The following is a 14006-nucleotide window of genomic DNA, read 5'->3' on the forward strand; positions in this document are numbered from 1 at the left end:
AAATATTTTAATAAATTTTATATAACTTCAGCGATTTCTTTTCCCAATCATTTCCCATTTGTCAGCCGACGTCTAAAATACTAAGGAGGTTCTTAATTTGACTGATTATTTTTGGGTTTCTACCACTATACTCGATATTTAAGTGGGTTCTCAAACCAATTGAAATTGTTGTCATTAAGAATTTGGTTCGGTACCTCCTCTCCAGGGACGGTGGGGGCTTTTTTGGGGCGAAAAAAATTTTTATGTCATAGCGGACAACTGAGCTGGAATGAATGAATGGACTGGGATGGGTGAGGAAAAAAAACAGGTCTCCAGCTCCTCCACTCACCGGTCTTCTGTGGGGATCATAAGAAATTTACTGATTGTATTTTTTTTTGAAAACACAAATGGCCCCTATTCCCTATTATTGTTTGACATGACTGACTTTGCCTGGGCTGTTTTCTATGAATAGTTATTTTATATTTTTGATTAAAATATTCCAACTCTGCTTTCAATTTCTCATGCAATTGTATGTATAATTAATAATATATTCAAAAATAATATGTGGTGTAAGTTGCCACCATCACTTATTAAATATAAAATTTATTAAATACTAGCAACCCCGGCGAACTCCGTTTCGCCACGTTTTTCGTTTTCCTGCATTTTCTTTGCTATGAACCTCACGGAGGCCGAGATCTTTCCAACGAATGCAAAACCGTGGAAATCGGTTTGTGCGTTCTGGAGTTATAGCGTCAGGAAGGAAAACCCGACTTATTATATATTATATATATTTATATAGTAGATTTGTTTCCATTATACGCATATATTTTGAAATATATGAATAATAGTTATTCTATATGCAGTAAAGTTAGTTAAAAGAAAACATGTGTGGTAAATGTTAGTAACATGGGCAATTTGGAAGCACTCCATTTTGGAATTGAGAAAAAAGCTTTTATGGAGCTGCAATCTATCGCTTTGTTTTCTTTATTGGCCTTTTTTATTTATCAAGCTGGTACGTGACCTAAATGCCATATCTTGAATCTTGATAGGCCTGTGATCTCTCTTTCTATCACGACTCACCAAAGCGCAAATTTTAAGTTGATGCTAGCTAAATAATGCTTCGTTCGAGTCTAGATTATATTTTATTACAAGGTTTGTTCGTGGATTACTACATGAGGTTGAGATCACTTGGTGTCAAACACAAAACTGATTAGATATTTTAAAAACGATTGTTGTGCCACACAGGAATGATCGTTTTCCTACAATGAGACTGATAATTACATAAATTTGTGGAATTTGAAATAGGTTTTTTAAGAACAGTCCAGACCATGGATCCTGGAGGGTTATTAATTAAACATATTGGCGAACTGCGGTGTCTGTATTATAATATGGTGTGCGTCGACCAGAGGCGCTCCATTGAGTAGGCGACAGAGGCAGCGCGGCGGCGCGAAGTGTGACGTCACACGCGCCGCGCCTCACGCATGCGCCCGCCTATCGAGCGGCATGTGCCACTCGCAGCCGGCCGACCGCTCCACCCGAACATTTCACACTTTTTTTATTTTCCTCCCGAACGTAGCTCTGTTACATCCAGAAAAGAAAACCTAGTACTAGTTCAAAACGCGCCACGATTACTTCTATCTCTCGGGCGTTAGTTACCGCGTTTCCAAAATGGCTGGACGGGACTGTCTTTCCAGCCGTGCGCGAACCCGCCTCTGACTCGGTTCTACGGACGTTATGTGCCTCGTTATGTAAATGTTACGCAAGTTTGGGACGTTAAGGTGCATCTTACAGCCCACAATACGGTGCAGTGAACCGCGGTGCCCATGTAACGAGCTGGATCTGACATTACCGTGAGTATGTCATACATAGTAGCTGATCTGATATCGTTAGGTGTTTGGTGTTATGAGTGCTCGCCTAAATATCGATCGCTTTGTTATCTGGAGCTCCTGAAAAGCTTGTTGAAAAGGTGTTGCGTTAGATTGTGTTGAAGGGCGGTGTAGGCCGCGCTTGATTATATTCGAGTTGGCTAAACCTCGCGCCTGTCAATTGTCGCGGTTACCTTAGTAGCCTTATTGCAAGTTTAAGACAAGTTATTGATCATTAGTTCAGATTCATAGCATGTTAGATTCAGATGATTATCAGGGTTGATGATTCGTAAATTACCTATTTATTAACGGATAAGTGTTGTATGGACACGAGCAATATTTCTTGCGATACTCAGATTTTGTAGTGATACTCTTATCTAAAACTAGCTGCGCCCCGCGGTATCACCCGCATAAGTCCGTATCCCGTAGGAATATCGGGATAAAAAGTTGCCTATGTGTTATTCCAGTTGTCCAGCTGTCTACATACCAAATTTCATTGTAATCGGTTCAGTAGTTTTTGCGCTAAAGAGTAACTAACGCACACCCATCCTTACAAACTTTCGCATTTATAATATTAGTAGGATTAGTAGGATTATTCTGGATTATATAAAAAATGTTTTTATGCATACAGGAATGTTAACGACTAACTCGTCTTTGATAAACATCTACCAGGGAAATTTTTATGTATTGAATGAAATGCACATATATTATATTGATATTATGATTACAATATTAATATGAATAATGGAACAGCTTAATATAATTCAGCTGTAGTTCACTCACATGAGTTAAAGAAATTAATTACTTTGTTATAAGCTGCTCATACACTATACGATCAATTCGAAAACATGGAATATAACGGCTCTACTTTTATTTAATCATACTTTACATTCATAATGATGTATAGGAATTTCATATTTATTTTTACTTGAATCCATTACACTGAGGATCCATTATGGGAACAATATTTTGCCGTACACCGTTTCGTGTAAAGAGAAAAGCAAGATTGGAGGCGTCGATCGCGCGCACTCAAGAAAATTCGGTCAAGTGTGATTTCCTCACGCGCAACAAAGGGTTTTCTGGTAATTATTGCTGAACTAAATTTTGTGAAGCGTGTAACTATCACAGAATTATAGGTCAATACATTATGAGAGTAGTTTGCAACAAAAATATTTTACGATGGGGTTTTTTTTAATATCTTTTACTTATAAGTAGCGTAATAGACACTGTTACTACTTATACTGTTAATAAATAATTATAGATGAATGGAAGTCATTATAAATTTCCATATTATAGTTATTTATATGCTTTAATCAAAAAATATTTGTTTTAATTTTTTGCTTTCTGTATATTTATGATTATTAACAAATTTCAGAAAAAAGAGATTGTCGCTCAAATAGAAAGCAGGATATGTTTTTTATGAACCGATTTTGACGATTCACTTTCTTTTGGAAAGACAAGAAAACTAGGATCTGATGTTAGTTTCTGAGAGACATTCAAGGGAACCTTTGAAAATCGTAGGGAAGATTTACTCCTTTTCGTTTTTTATTAATTACTTAAAAGCACTATTTAATAAAGTCGATCTGATGAAGGAGCCAAAAAACTGACAAGAGAACTCATTAACAATTTATAGCAATTACTCTGTGCTTAGGTTTAAACAATTTGTAGTTCAATTAGAATAAAAAATATACAAAACACGTGTTTACAGAAAAATTATTAGTAAAAATAAAAAGTGCTTCACATAATAAATGTTTGCTTGTTTGAGGCACTGAATTCAACAAGGCGCGTAGCATAGTACATTTATAGTAACGTATATTTTAGGTATTTTACTATATCCATAGGTATTATTTGAAGATCTTATTTTTTTTTAAACAGTTTTTAGGTTACGTCACGCTCACTTTTTTATGAGTATGCAAAGAGTTTTAATCAAAATTGGTCTCCTAAGTTAATGTCTAAATAAAAACTACAGTTTTGGCTAATGAATTCGGTCATTGTACTTTTTCAGTGGATATATGAAATATTCAAATTACAACCGCAACGCGTAGCTATGCCAGCAGCCAAACCATGTTAATATATTTGGCAGCCATAGAACGTGGGTAATTTTGTTGTTTACCCAATCTATTATTTTTATTAAGTAACTTATCGCTTATATTATTATTAATATGTTGATTCTGAATATGCTTTATTACTAAACGTTTTGATTAATTGAGACTGAACATTTTAACCACAACCGCAAAAAACTATTATTGTTTAGTTTGTTAAATTACTTTACGAGAGTATTGGAGTTCATTTGCAGAATAGGTATCGAAGCATTTTTTCTGATTGGTGAAATTTGGAGAAATGGTTTCTGGTTATAATTTGGGAAAATTTTTTGAACGTGCGCATAAAGACCATACCAATATCCTCTTTCAAATTTAAACCTCTCTCAAGTCTGACCTGAATCTTTATGTGACTTGATAATAGATTCAAGTTTTTGTCCTGGAGCCACAAAAGGATATCTTACGCTCCAGCATAGAAATTTTAGTTGCAGCGGGTTTGGCAGCTACTACCTAGTAATCGTAGGTAAAATTGTGTCTAAAACATATAGTACCTCTAATAAAATTTATGGAATCTAAGCTTAATAATGTTTGAAATATCTACATACCGTTAAAATTTGGTTTTGAAAGGGTTTTTTTTCTAAGCATTTCTTATATTTACCATATAACTAATTCAAGTATAAGAAAAAATTTATTAATTTCTGATTCAATTATAATGATAATTCTCTCTTAATTTTTAATGCAGTATATAATTATAGAAATAATAAATTATTAACCATAAAAACAAAATTTGTTTTATTGCTAGTTGTCTATTTTTAATGTTTCTTATCTCGGAATTATTTCTATGATTTTGATATTCGGATTGAATGTTTCACGGAGATCAGCCATTTCATTAAAAGCGTAGGCTCTCATTTAAACGGCGCCGTTTAAAATGAAAGGAAAACTATAAGTAGTTATTAAAGGTAATCTAACGGGAGAAGTTAGAAAGATTTAGAAAGTCCATAATTGCACAAAATAATGTCAGACTCACTATAACGCTTTAAGCTTCTAGATAGAGTTGCATGAAATCGAATTGCTACTGAAAGACTGAAAGTTACTCCTCTAAGGTTTCGTCCTTAATTTTGCCTCCCTCGTACTTAACCACATTGAACTATAGAAATACAGTTGAGGGCCAAAAACATTATGGAAGTAAGACTTAAAGTAAGTACTTGAATAAAATGCTCCGACACGAAATGAAATCATGACTATGAATTTCTTGATGATGTAATAAGGCTGGTGCGGTAAAGTGAATGTTTCTTGACTTTCTTTCACTTGCCTTTTACAGAAGTATCAACGAACGCCGCAAATTATATCTGAATCTTTCATTTATAATAATTTATTGAGGTTATACGAATTATACTCCTGATTTATGTTTTAATTCACTTTGCTTTACACATGTTGTAACGTAAGCTGCAAATTGTTCAATAAAGGGTTCCGTTATCCAGTTAAAATATTAATGTGCAGAAATTAAACATCACCACAGATAACATAATACTATACTTCTGTTCTGCGCATTGTGTTCCGCGAATATTAGAAGAATATTTTTAACCAAGGAGTTGTAATTACAATAGAACTTCAGTTCGTATAATTTTATAATTATTTTATACTCCGAAAATTCAAGAGCATTTGTTATGTAATATATTGCGCATGTCATACAAGAAGATGACGATGAAAACACAAAAAGATGTTGATTTGGAAAAGTAAACAACTTATTTATATTATTCAGGAAAAATTCTTGCTAAATGCGATTAAGTTACAAAAAAAGCAGATTAAATAAAATGCAGACTTGAGTATTACGTATTCACTTAAATGATATACTTTTATAAAATCTGAGCTGAATTTTTCATTGTGTGGAGGGTATATCGAGAATTACGAAATATGAAGTAAAAGGGGTGATTCGGAATAATCAATTACTTTATCAATATTTGATACTAGTAGTTTTTTATTGTAAATTTAATTGAGAAAATATGGATGTGTAAACTTATTTGTTTCACACGTCGTAGCGCTAGCTGAATAATGTTCAATAAAGGGTGTCGTTATCTGTAGTCATCGAGTTAAAAGCTTTATTGTATAGGAATTAAATCGTATAAAAATTAAATGCGGATAACAATACCGAGCACTTAAATACATGCTTGACAATTTCTTTTGAATACGTAAATAGTGAACCATTAGTGTCCTACTTTATACTACAGCTGAAAACGCTGTAACACGGTACGTTGGGAATTAATGCTTTTGTTCACTACATTTCTTTTTTTATTGTACGGAATTATTTTTATATCCAGAACTTATTTGTATTGTTCGATCTTTTGAGAGATTCGATTTTTTGATAGGAACTTGAAATGATATTTTTTACAGGATATAACTGATATTTACAAAACAGTGCAACAGAGAATTCAATACTATAGAGAGTGTCCTTGAACATAATATATGAGGATGTACAGGCTAATGGCAGCCGTACTTAAACCTTTGAGCTATTGGAAACTGTTTATCTGAGAAATATAAAATCATGCTCCGTTCCCTCTTAACCTTTCAAGTAAAATGATTGATCTAGCGGGTGTTTGTGAATGGTGATCCTCTTACTATCTAGGAGTTGATTTTGCCGGTGAATAGATAGATCATAAATAGGTATATCATTCATATAGATTACTGAAAAGCAGTTTTCATTCATATTTCAACATTTCAATGTTTAAAAATAACAGACTGTTTCGCAAAAACATTAACAGTAAAGCAGATCTGCGTTGCGTATATAAATTTTCAAAGGATACTTTCATAACAATTGACGAACTTCATTGTTTGGAAAGGTTTGGTTAAAAATTGGTCAGCAATATTTTGCGTATCTTAATATTTGCGCAGCGAATTCCGATAGTTGAGATTTAAGCCATTCTTCTTGCCACCATATACTTAATTTATCCTTCCTACTAATATTATAAATGCGAAAGTTTGTAAGGATGTGTGTGTGTTTTTTGCTCTTTCACGCAAAAACTACTGAACCGATTGCAAAGAAATTTGGTAAGTAGATAGCTGGACATGTGGAATAACATATAGGCAACTTTGTATCCCGATATTCCTACGGGATACGGACTTGCGCGGGTGAAACCGCGGGGCGCAGCTAGTAATCTATAATATTAATTAAGTAACGTAAATGTGGATAATTAGGGATATTGTTCGTCACATTTAAATAATTAATTTAACAAAATCGTTTCGGTAGTCTTAGCGACCATGTATACAAACAAATAATTTACCTGTTTCTACTTAAGATCAAACTACTTTTTACAACATAATCAATATAGTTAGGGTTTGAAACTTCATTTGCTAAACCAGAATCGTATATTTTTTACTAATAATTTCGACGCAAGTATATACATGCTTGATTTTAAAATATGAGAAATCCATATTAACATTTCATTTTAAAGATACAACGCTATTATTAGAATGGATCATAGTGATCGATTTATCATTACTGCCAGTAATTTTTTATTCTATAATATGACTATGTTGATTTAGTCTACTAAAGAGCGTATAATAAAAAAGGAGAAGTTTCTTAATTCAAACGTATTTTGTGGGTTTGTTACCTTCTGAGGTAATGTTTAACATTCGACTGGGTGAACAGTGTCGTTTTTTTGGTTTCCCCCAAAAATGTCTGTATTTTAAAACTTTTTTTTTATAATTGATCTTAATTAATTACAATGACGGAAAGTAATCAAAAAAATTACTTAACATTGATAAAAATCGTTAAATGGCAAGACTCAGATTCAGCTGGGGCGATATTTCATCATCAAATGCCATACCACTTGAATAATGTATCTCTTAAAGTATATCGATATACGTTTTTGGGCAAATATCCCAGAAGTGCTTAGGCGACTACACAAGTAAATAAAAAAATTAAATGTAGTTATAAAAACTTAAACAATTCGTTGTAGGTACATTTCTTTACTATTTTGTTTGTTTACTGATTTACAGAAGTATCATTAATTTTTTTTCTAAGTCATCGAGATGCAAACACTATAAAAATGGTTTTGATGTATAAAATATAAATAGCAAATGTCGGTGAAATAAATGTTCGCCGATAAAATACATAAAATATGTTGATATTCGTTTTGATTTCGCGGTTTTAAATTAGAACGTGCCTTTTCAACAGAGAAATAGAAGTTTCGGCATTGGAAATAGTGAATAAATATTTTGTTTTATTATTAAAAATACTGAAATATAAGCTACGATATTTATTTGTTAATCGAACTGTTTTTGACTAACATCCAAACTGTTTTTTAAATAAAAGGAGGAGAGTCTATGCTCGTCTGTTTATACATATGTTTTTGAGTATGTTCATAGATATTTTTGGTAATTTTGAACCTGCCAGGAATTGAAAGCCAGGATTTGATGATGAAATCTTAAGGAAAAGGAGCAAAAATTAACAAAGTAGCTAATAGCTAATAATATAATAAAATCTTAGACTTAAACTTCCGACGAAGGAAGTCAACGGTACAGATGCAAAATTTTGTAGATGGATATAACCTTATCAGCCCGTTCTAAATTCCATCATGGCATGGTTGCTGCAGCCAGGGTTGATTTCCGGCGAACTACTTATAGTTAGTTTGAAAGTTGAAACACAGCAATGAGACGATATGTTAACATATTTATTTCTTAAATAGAAAGATAATTTAATTATTTAGTGCACCTTACAAAATGTCCTATTATTCCTAGATATATTATTTGCATGGTTGCAATAACGGACTTCATTTTATATTATAAATTCAAGTAATAACTGATTTAAGCAATATCAAATGTATTTTAATAGAAAAAAATACTTACATTAAATATTCCGTTTATCGCAATATTTCTAGAAGTACCTACACAAAATGTTATTTATACTTTGTTCAAGGTTCGCTTATATCGCTTACTGACACGTGATATTTTTGCATATCGGCCATGTAAGTTTGTATTTCCATAATTAGAGACCTTATTGACTTCTACATACTATACTTAAGTTGAATATACTAATGGTTACCCGTGACTTCACCTATGGGATCGAAAACAATTCCGTGGGAAAAATATATTTTACTGCGGTAGAAAGAAGTCCACATTTCTCTAGTCTACTAACTATAAAAAAATAGTATGGATTAGAATATAATAGCAGGTATATACGATGTAAGGATATCGATATACCTAATGAAGATATTGTTAAACAAAGAAGTGTCTTGTTAATTTAAAACAACATCTTAGTTTGATTTCATTCATATTTATTATTCATTTATTCATATATTATTCGTTCTAATTAGAATAGACTTTAGAGCGCTGTAAATTATATCCCTATAATCTATATAATTTACCGAGCTAATGTTTCTATCATCTTCTACATATAATAATAATCTATCGGTTCAGAATACAAACGATCCATTGTAATTTATATTTTAAAATATTTTTTTAATAACTATACTATACAAAATATAGAAGCGCAAAATGTAGTTGAAATTTATTTCATTTAAATACACTAATCCAAAGTTTCAAAGGAATACGTAGCTGTATTTTAAAAATGACTGCAATACGAGTGAATAGCTAATGAACTAATATAACACGCTAAGACTTTAATTGTGCTTTCAATGTAAAACTTGCTGCATAATGTTTTGATTTTATATCGTTTCTAATATTTTTTGTTTTAAAAATATGAGCCAGTTTCATGGCAGAATAAGTATTTGTGTAATATATACTTTGAATATAAAACTTATATCAAAATTTAAGAAATTGCTTTACATAAAAAATACAAAACTATTCCTATAAATTCGTGTTCTACAGAAATTATATTGTATAGAATATAGATAAAACAGCGCAGTGGCTGAAAAGCGCAATTAGGTTTGTCTCTGAACAAGAAAAAGCAACATCTGTTCTACTTACCGTTTATTACTAAACTTGCGTTGTTCTTCGCTTGGTTAACGGAAATTAAAAAGTTCAGAAAAATCTCTGTTCTTGCTTACACTGTACGGATATACTGAAACAAGACTAAGAACTGAGATTGTTTATAAGTTCTTTGTGTTTTTGGGCTCAAATTTAAAATGAAAATATATAGAACTGTGTAATAGGTATACTGTTTTTTTCATTTTATTATAAATCAATTATTATTCAACATAGATAAAATAATTGATTACAGCGCCACCCACATTCTTTACCAATGCGTATTATTTAAACTATTTAAGATCTTTAGCCCAGGGGCATAAAGGAAAATAACATAAACGCCGTTATTGTAATACCATTATATATATTGCTATTTTTTTTTATGTCGTAATCGGCAATGGAGCTGGTGGGACGCCTGATGGTAAGCGCTACCACCGCCCATGAACATTTGAAGAGGCGTAAGGTCAATTGCAGACCTTTCGCCTCTACAAATGGATTGCCGACTTTAATTGGGAAGGGATTAGGAAAGGATTGATGAGAGGAATAAAGGAAAGGACTGGAAAGGGTAAGGAAAAGGATATTGGCCTCCGGCTTCCCCACTCACCGTACGAAACACAATAGCAAGCTATTATTTTTAAGGAATCATAACTGCATTAATATTGCAATTGACCCTGAAATTATTAGCCGCTAAAACTATATACCAACACCACAGATAATACTGTAGCCTACACTACACATAAAGCAGTTGTAATTTTGGAACACAAAACATTTTTATAAATATATTCATTTCGAATGTAAGTATGATTATACCACGGACTCGAGTATTAAAAATTCTCTGACCTGCATAAATTTCAGAATACTCTAGCGTTTGCTCATAATTATTGAAGAGGTTGTATATTCACTTTACCGCAATGTTCATAGCCCATGTCCTGACGCGAATAAAATAATAATTTCTAGAGTTCTTTCAGCTCGAGCATAAAAATATAGTTACATCTACTTTTTAACGAATTTTAAACGCGGATTATTAATTATATTATTTAACCCGACGTTTCGTAGACTTTACAGCGAGCGCAGTCACGGGGAGTCTTATTCTCTTATGAATAAATCGTGTACAATCAAACACAAGAAAATACTAAATATGCTATGTTTGGTTCTGTAGGTTGGTAGGTAGGTAGGTATATAAGATTTACAAAAGATTGATTTATGATATATACAGTATACATCATATTTGTCAATTGAATTCACATGATAATAGTAATGTGATTTATACAACTGATTCGTCAAAATTGAATTTACGATAAAAAAAAATAAAACCAAGATCGACCATCTTATTCAATAGCATAAACATATTTTAATTTACCTTACGATTGGCTGTGTATTCTTCTGTAAGAAGAGACTTGCAAAATTTTATACATAGTTCACACCGTTTCACTTGCTACGTTCACTACGTAGCAAATGACTACTACTATTTAGTAATGTGTGCGATTGCTATAATAGTATTTTTCGTGAAATAAAATCGCAGAAGCCTTTACAAAAGAAGACTAAAACAGAAGCATTTAATAGAAATGACCGATTGGTATACAGTGTTTTTAATCACTTTTGTTGTCGAGCCAATAATTTTATTCATAAAGCAGTTACATCTCAGACATATTACGTAACTGTCTGACCGGTTTCCTAATTTCCCAAGCGTCGCCGAGTAGTCTGGTAAGGCTTGAATGGGGGTAAAATAGAGGGTAAAGTTCATCGCACTTTTCTATCTGTCCAGACAGAGCGACGCGAGAGCAAATATATATGACCGGAGAACTATATTTCCAAGGATATATGACCGCTTATGTGAAAATATATGTTTGAAATATATAACAAATATATACAAAACTGCCACATAAAATTACGGAATGTACTATGAAAGTTGTCGTTGCGAGTGTTTATTTATAGAAAGGGTGAGATTGTCTTAAATTTTATTGAGAAATTAGAGTTAAAAACCTCCAAAGTCCAAATTTTCTCTTATTTGGTCGCCAGTATGGCAATGTTTTAAATAATCTTTCGTTTTTGCAATTGTAGCTAGTCTCTTTTACATAGTTACATACTCCATAAGGTAGTTACGTGTTTAAAACCGAAGTGTTCCGATTGTACACTGTACGTTGACCCGATGAGGTTGTAGAACTCTGATGAAAATCTTAGGTCATGTCGAGGGGCTTTTTACGTATTCTGAAACGCTTTGCTGCTGACATAAATTTGATGAAAGACTTGTAACACTATCGGTTGTGTGTTGCCCTTTGTGAAGGTTGTAATGGACTGCTTTCTTTCTTTTTCGCTTTTAACAGAACGAAACACTGCTATGCGTAGTTACTTTTGTTTTTAATAAGTGAGCCAATAGTGGGTCTATTTTTGTTGCTAAATTTATCTTTTCTCTCGTAAAAATAATTAAAAAATACAATATTTTTTTCTTAGCTTAGTTTTAGCCAATTTTAAAAATGTATATTATGTATGAAACTAAAATAGGAACAAACATAATGATCAAATAGTTCATATGTCATTTAAAAACAAAAAATACAAATTCATGCTAAAATAAAACACATAGAAATCACAACAAATAACACGTTATGGCACATTGAGTGTGTTTTGGTTTTCTGTTGAGAGTGGGGTACAATTCTGGCGTTCTTTAAACAAACAACACTAGTTGTTTGCATCGCAGACTATACACAAAACTTGGTGACGAGGGTTTGAGACAATAGTTTTCTACATTCGACACTAGAGTCGGCTAAAAAAGATTCGTTCATTCATTATGTCCAAGAACACTAGAAGCAAACAGCAATTCAATTTATGAAGTTTGTTCTTAGGGGTGTAATCAACCCACTTAATGCTTTGATATCAGGCCGTCTGTGACGTCAATCGATGGAGTACCCGTTCGACTCGATTTTAACATAAAATCAATAAATTATTCATACACCAGTTAAGCGGCACGCTTTGTCACGGTTGAGTAGCATAGTACCGGTATACGGTTGGCTGTAAACCATTGGTTTATTATAGGCCTGTAAATAAACGAATGAGTTGAAAAATGCGATCGAGTGTAAATATGGGTGATTAAGTCTGATTCTAGCTGACGGTTCTGATTACATGTGCTTTGAGGATTTAAATTAACGACAACACCGGATTTAGTAATATATGTAAAAAGAAGCTATTGTCCAAAATTATTTTGGCTCATAATTTTTAATGCACCTATTTGGAGATGTTTATTTTAAAAATAAGGTTTTTATGGAATACTTTTCTTTATTAATTATGTATTCGTACCTCTGTTTCTTAATTTCTCTTGAGTTATAATCCTATTATATCATTATTCAGCACGTTCTTCAGTTTCTAGTATAGTTTTTGGTTCTACATGATTACCACGCAATTCTACCATAGTAGTTTAAACAAAAAAAAATGATATTGTTCTTCGCAGATTATGAGTGTGTACGGAATATCGGGTGGCGGCGAGTCCGATGTGATAGCGCGTAGGCTGCGCGAAGCGGAGAGAGCGCGGGCGGACGCGGAGCGAGCACACGCAGATGCGCTTGCGCAGCTACGCAGTGCGCAGCGATCGCCGCTCGATTCGCACAATGTGGAACAGCTACAGTCTAAAGTACGAGAGTTGGAAAAGAAGGTAACTTTAATGATTAGCATACTGTAGTTTCTATGCCACAATTGATATTTATCAATACATTTAGAAGCGACGTTATGTTACCAACTACCAACTTCCATCTACGATATAAAATTACCATTAGGTATGTTATTATATATGGTTCGCTTTGAATTTGTAGTTATTGCATGAACTTTGAAACATTTATTTACTCATTTTATTGTAACACTATTGAATATATTTTAACAGGCTGCATTGGAAACGGTTCGATGTGAGGAACTACAACTAGAGTTATCATCATCAATGCGCGCAAGAGGTGCTACGACCACTGCGACGTGGTCTACTTCCACACAGCCCGCCACTGAAATTGAACGCATTATGGCGAAAATCGAACAAGATAATAGAATTCTTGCAGAATTGGAACACACAAGATCTACTACTCATGGTTTGTATACTTAGTTATGCTAGTATTTAATACATGTCATCAATCTGTATGATTACTAAATTTATGATTAATTTGTTTATTTTCAGGTATTCAACAAAGTGGTTCCAATCAAGCGCTTGGGGAATTTCATTCGCCAA

The 14006-nt window shown here is 32.8% G+C and overlaps 1 protein-coding gene across 1 annotated transcript in view; it reads left to right on the top strand.

Moving 5' to 3' along the window:
• Positions 1 to 1362: 1362 nt before the first annotated feature.
• The window catches only part of LOC119835463 (RIMS-binding protein 2), a 26364-nt gene continuing 13720 nt past the window's right edge, over positions 1363 to 14006 (top strand). Inside the window, exons 1-4 of the mRNA XM_038360293.1 lie at positions 1363 to 1829; positions 13248 to 13448; positions 13674 to 13869; positions 13956 to 14001. Coding sequence (XP_038216221.1) covers positions 13251 to 13448; positions 13674 to 13869; positions 13956 to 14001 — 440 coding nt within the window. The 5' untranslated portion in view covers positions 1363 to 1829; positions 13248 to 13250. The remainder of the gene's footprint in view (positions 1830 to 13247; positions 13449 to 13673; positions 13870 to 13955; positions 14002 to 14006) is intronic.

The sequence above is a fragment of the Zerene cesonia genome, chromosome 2 (assembly GCF_012273895.1).
Source record: "Zerene cesonia ecotype Mississippi chromosome 2, Zerene_cesonia_1.1, whole genome shotgun sequence".
Lineage (NCBI taxonomy): Eukaryota > Metazoa > Arthropoda > Insecta > Lepidoptera > Pieridae > Zerene > Zerene cesonia.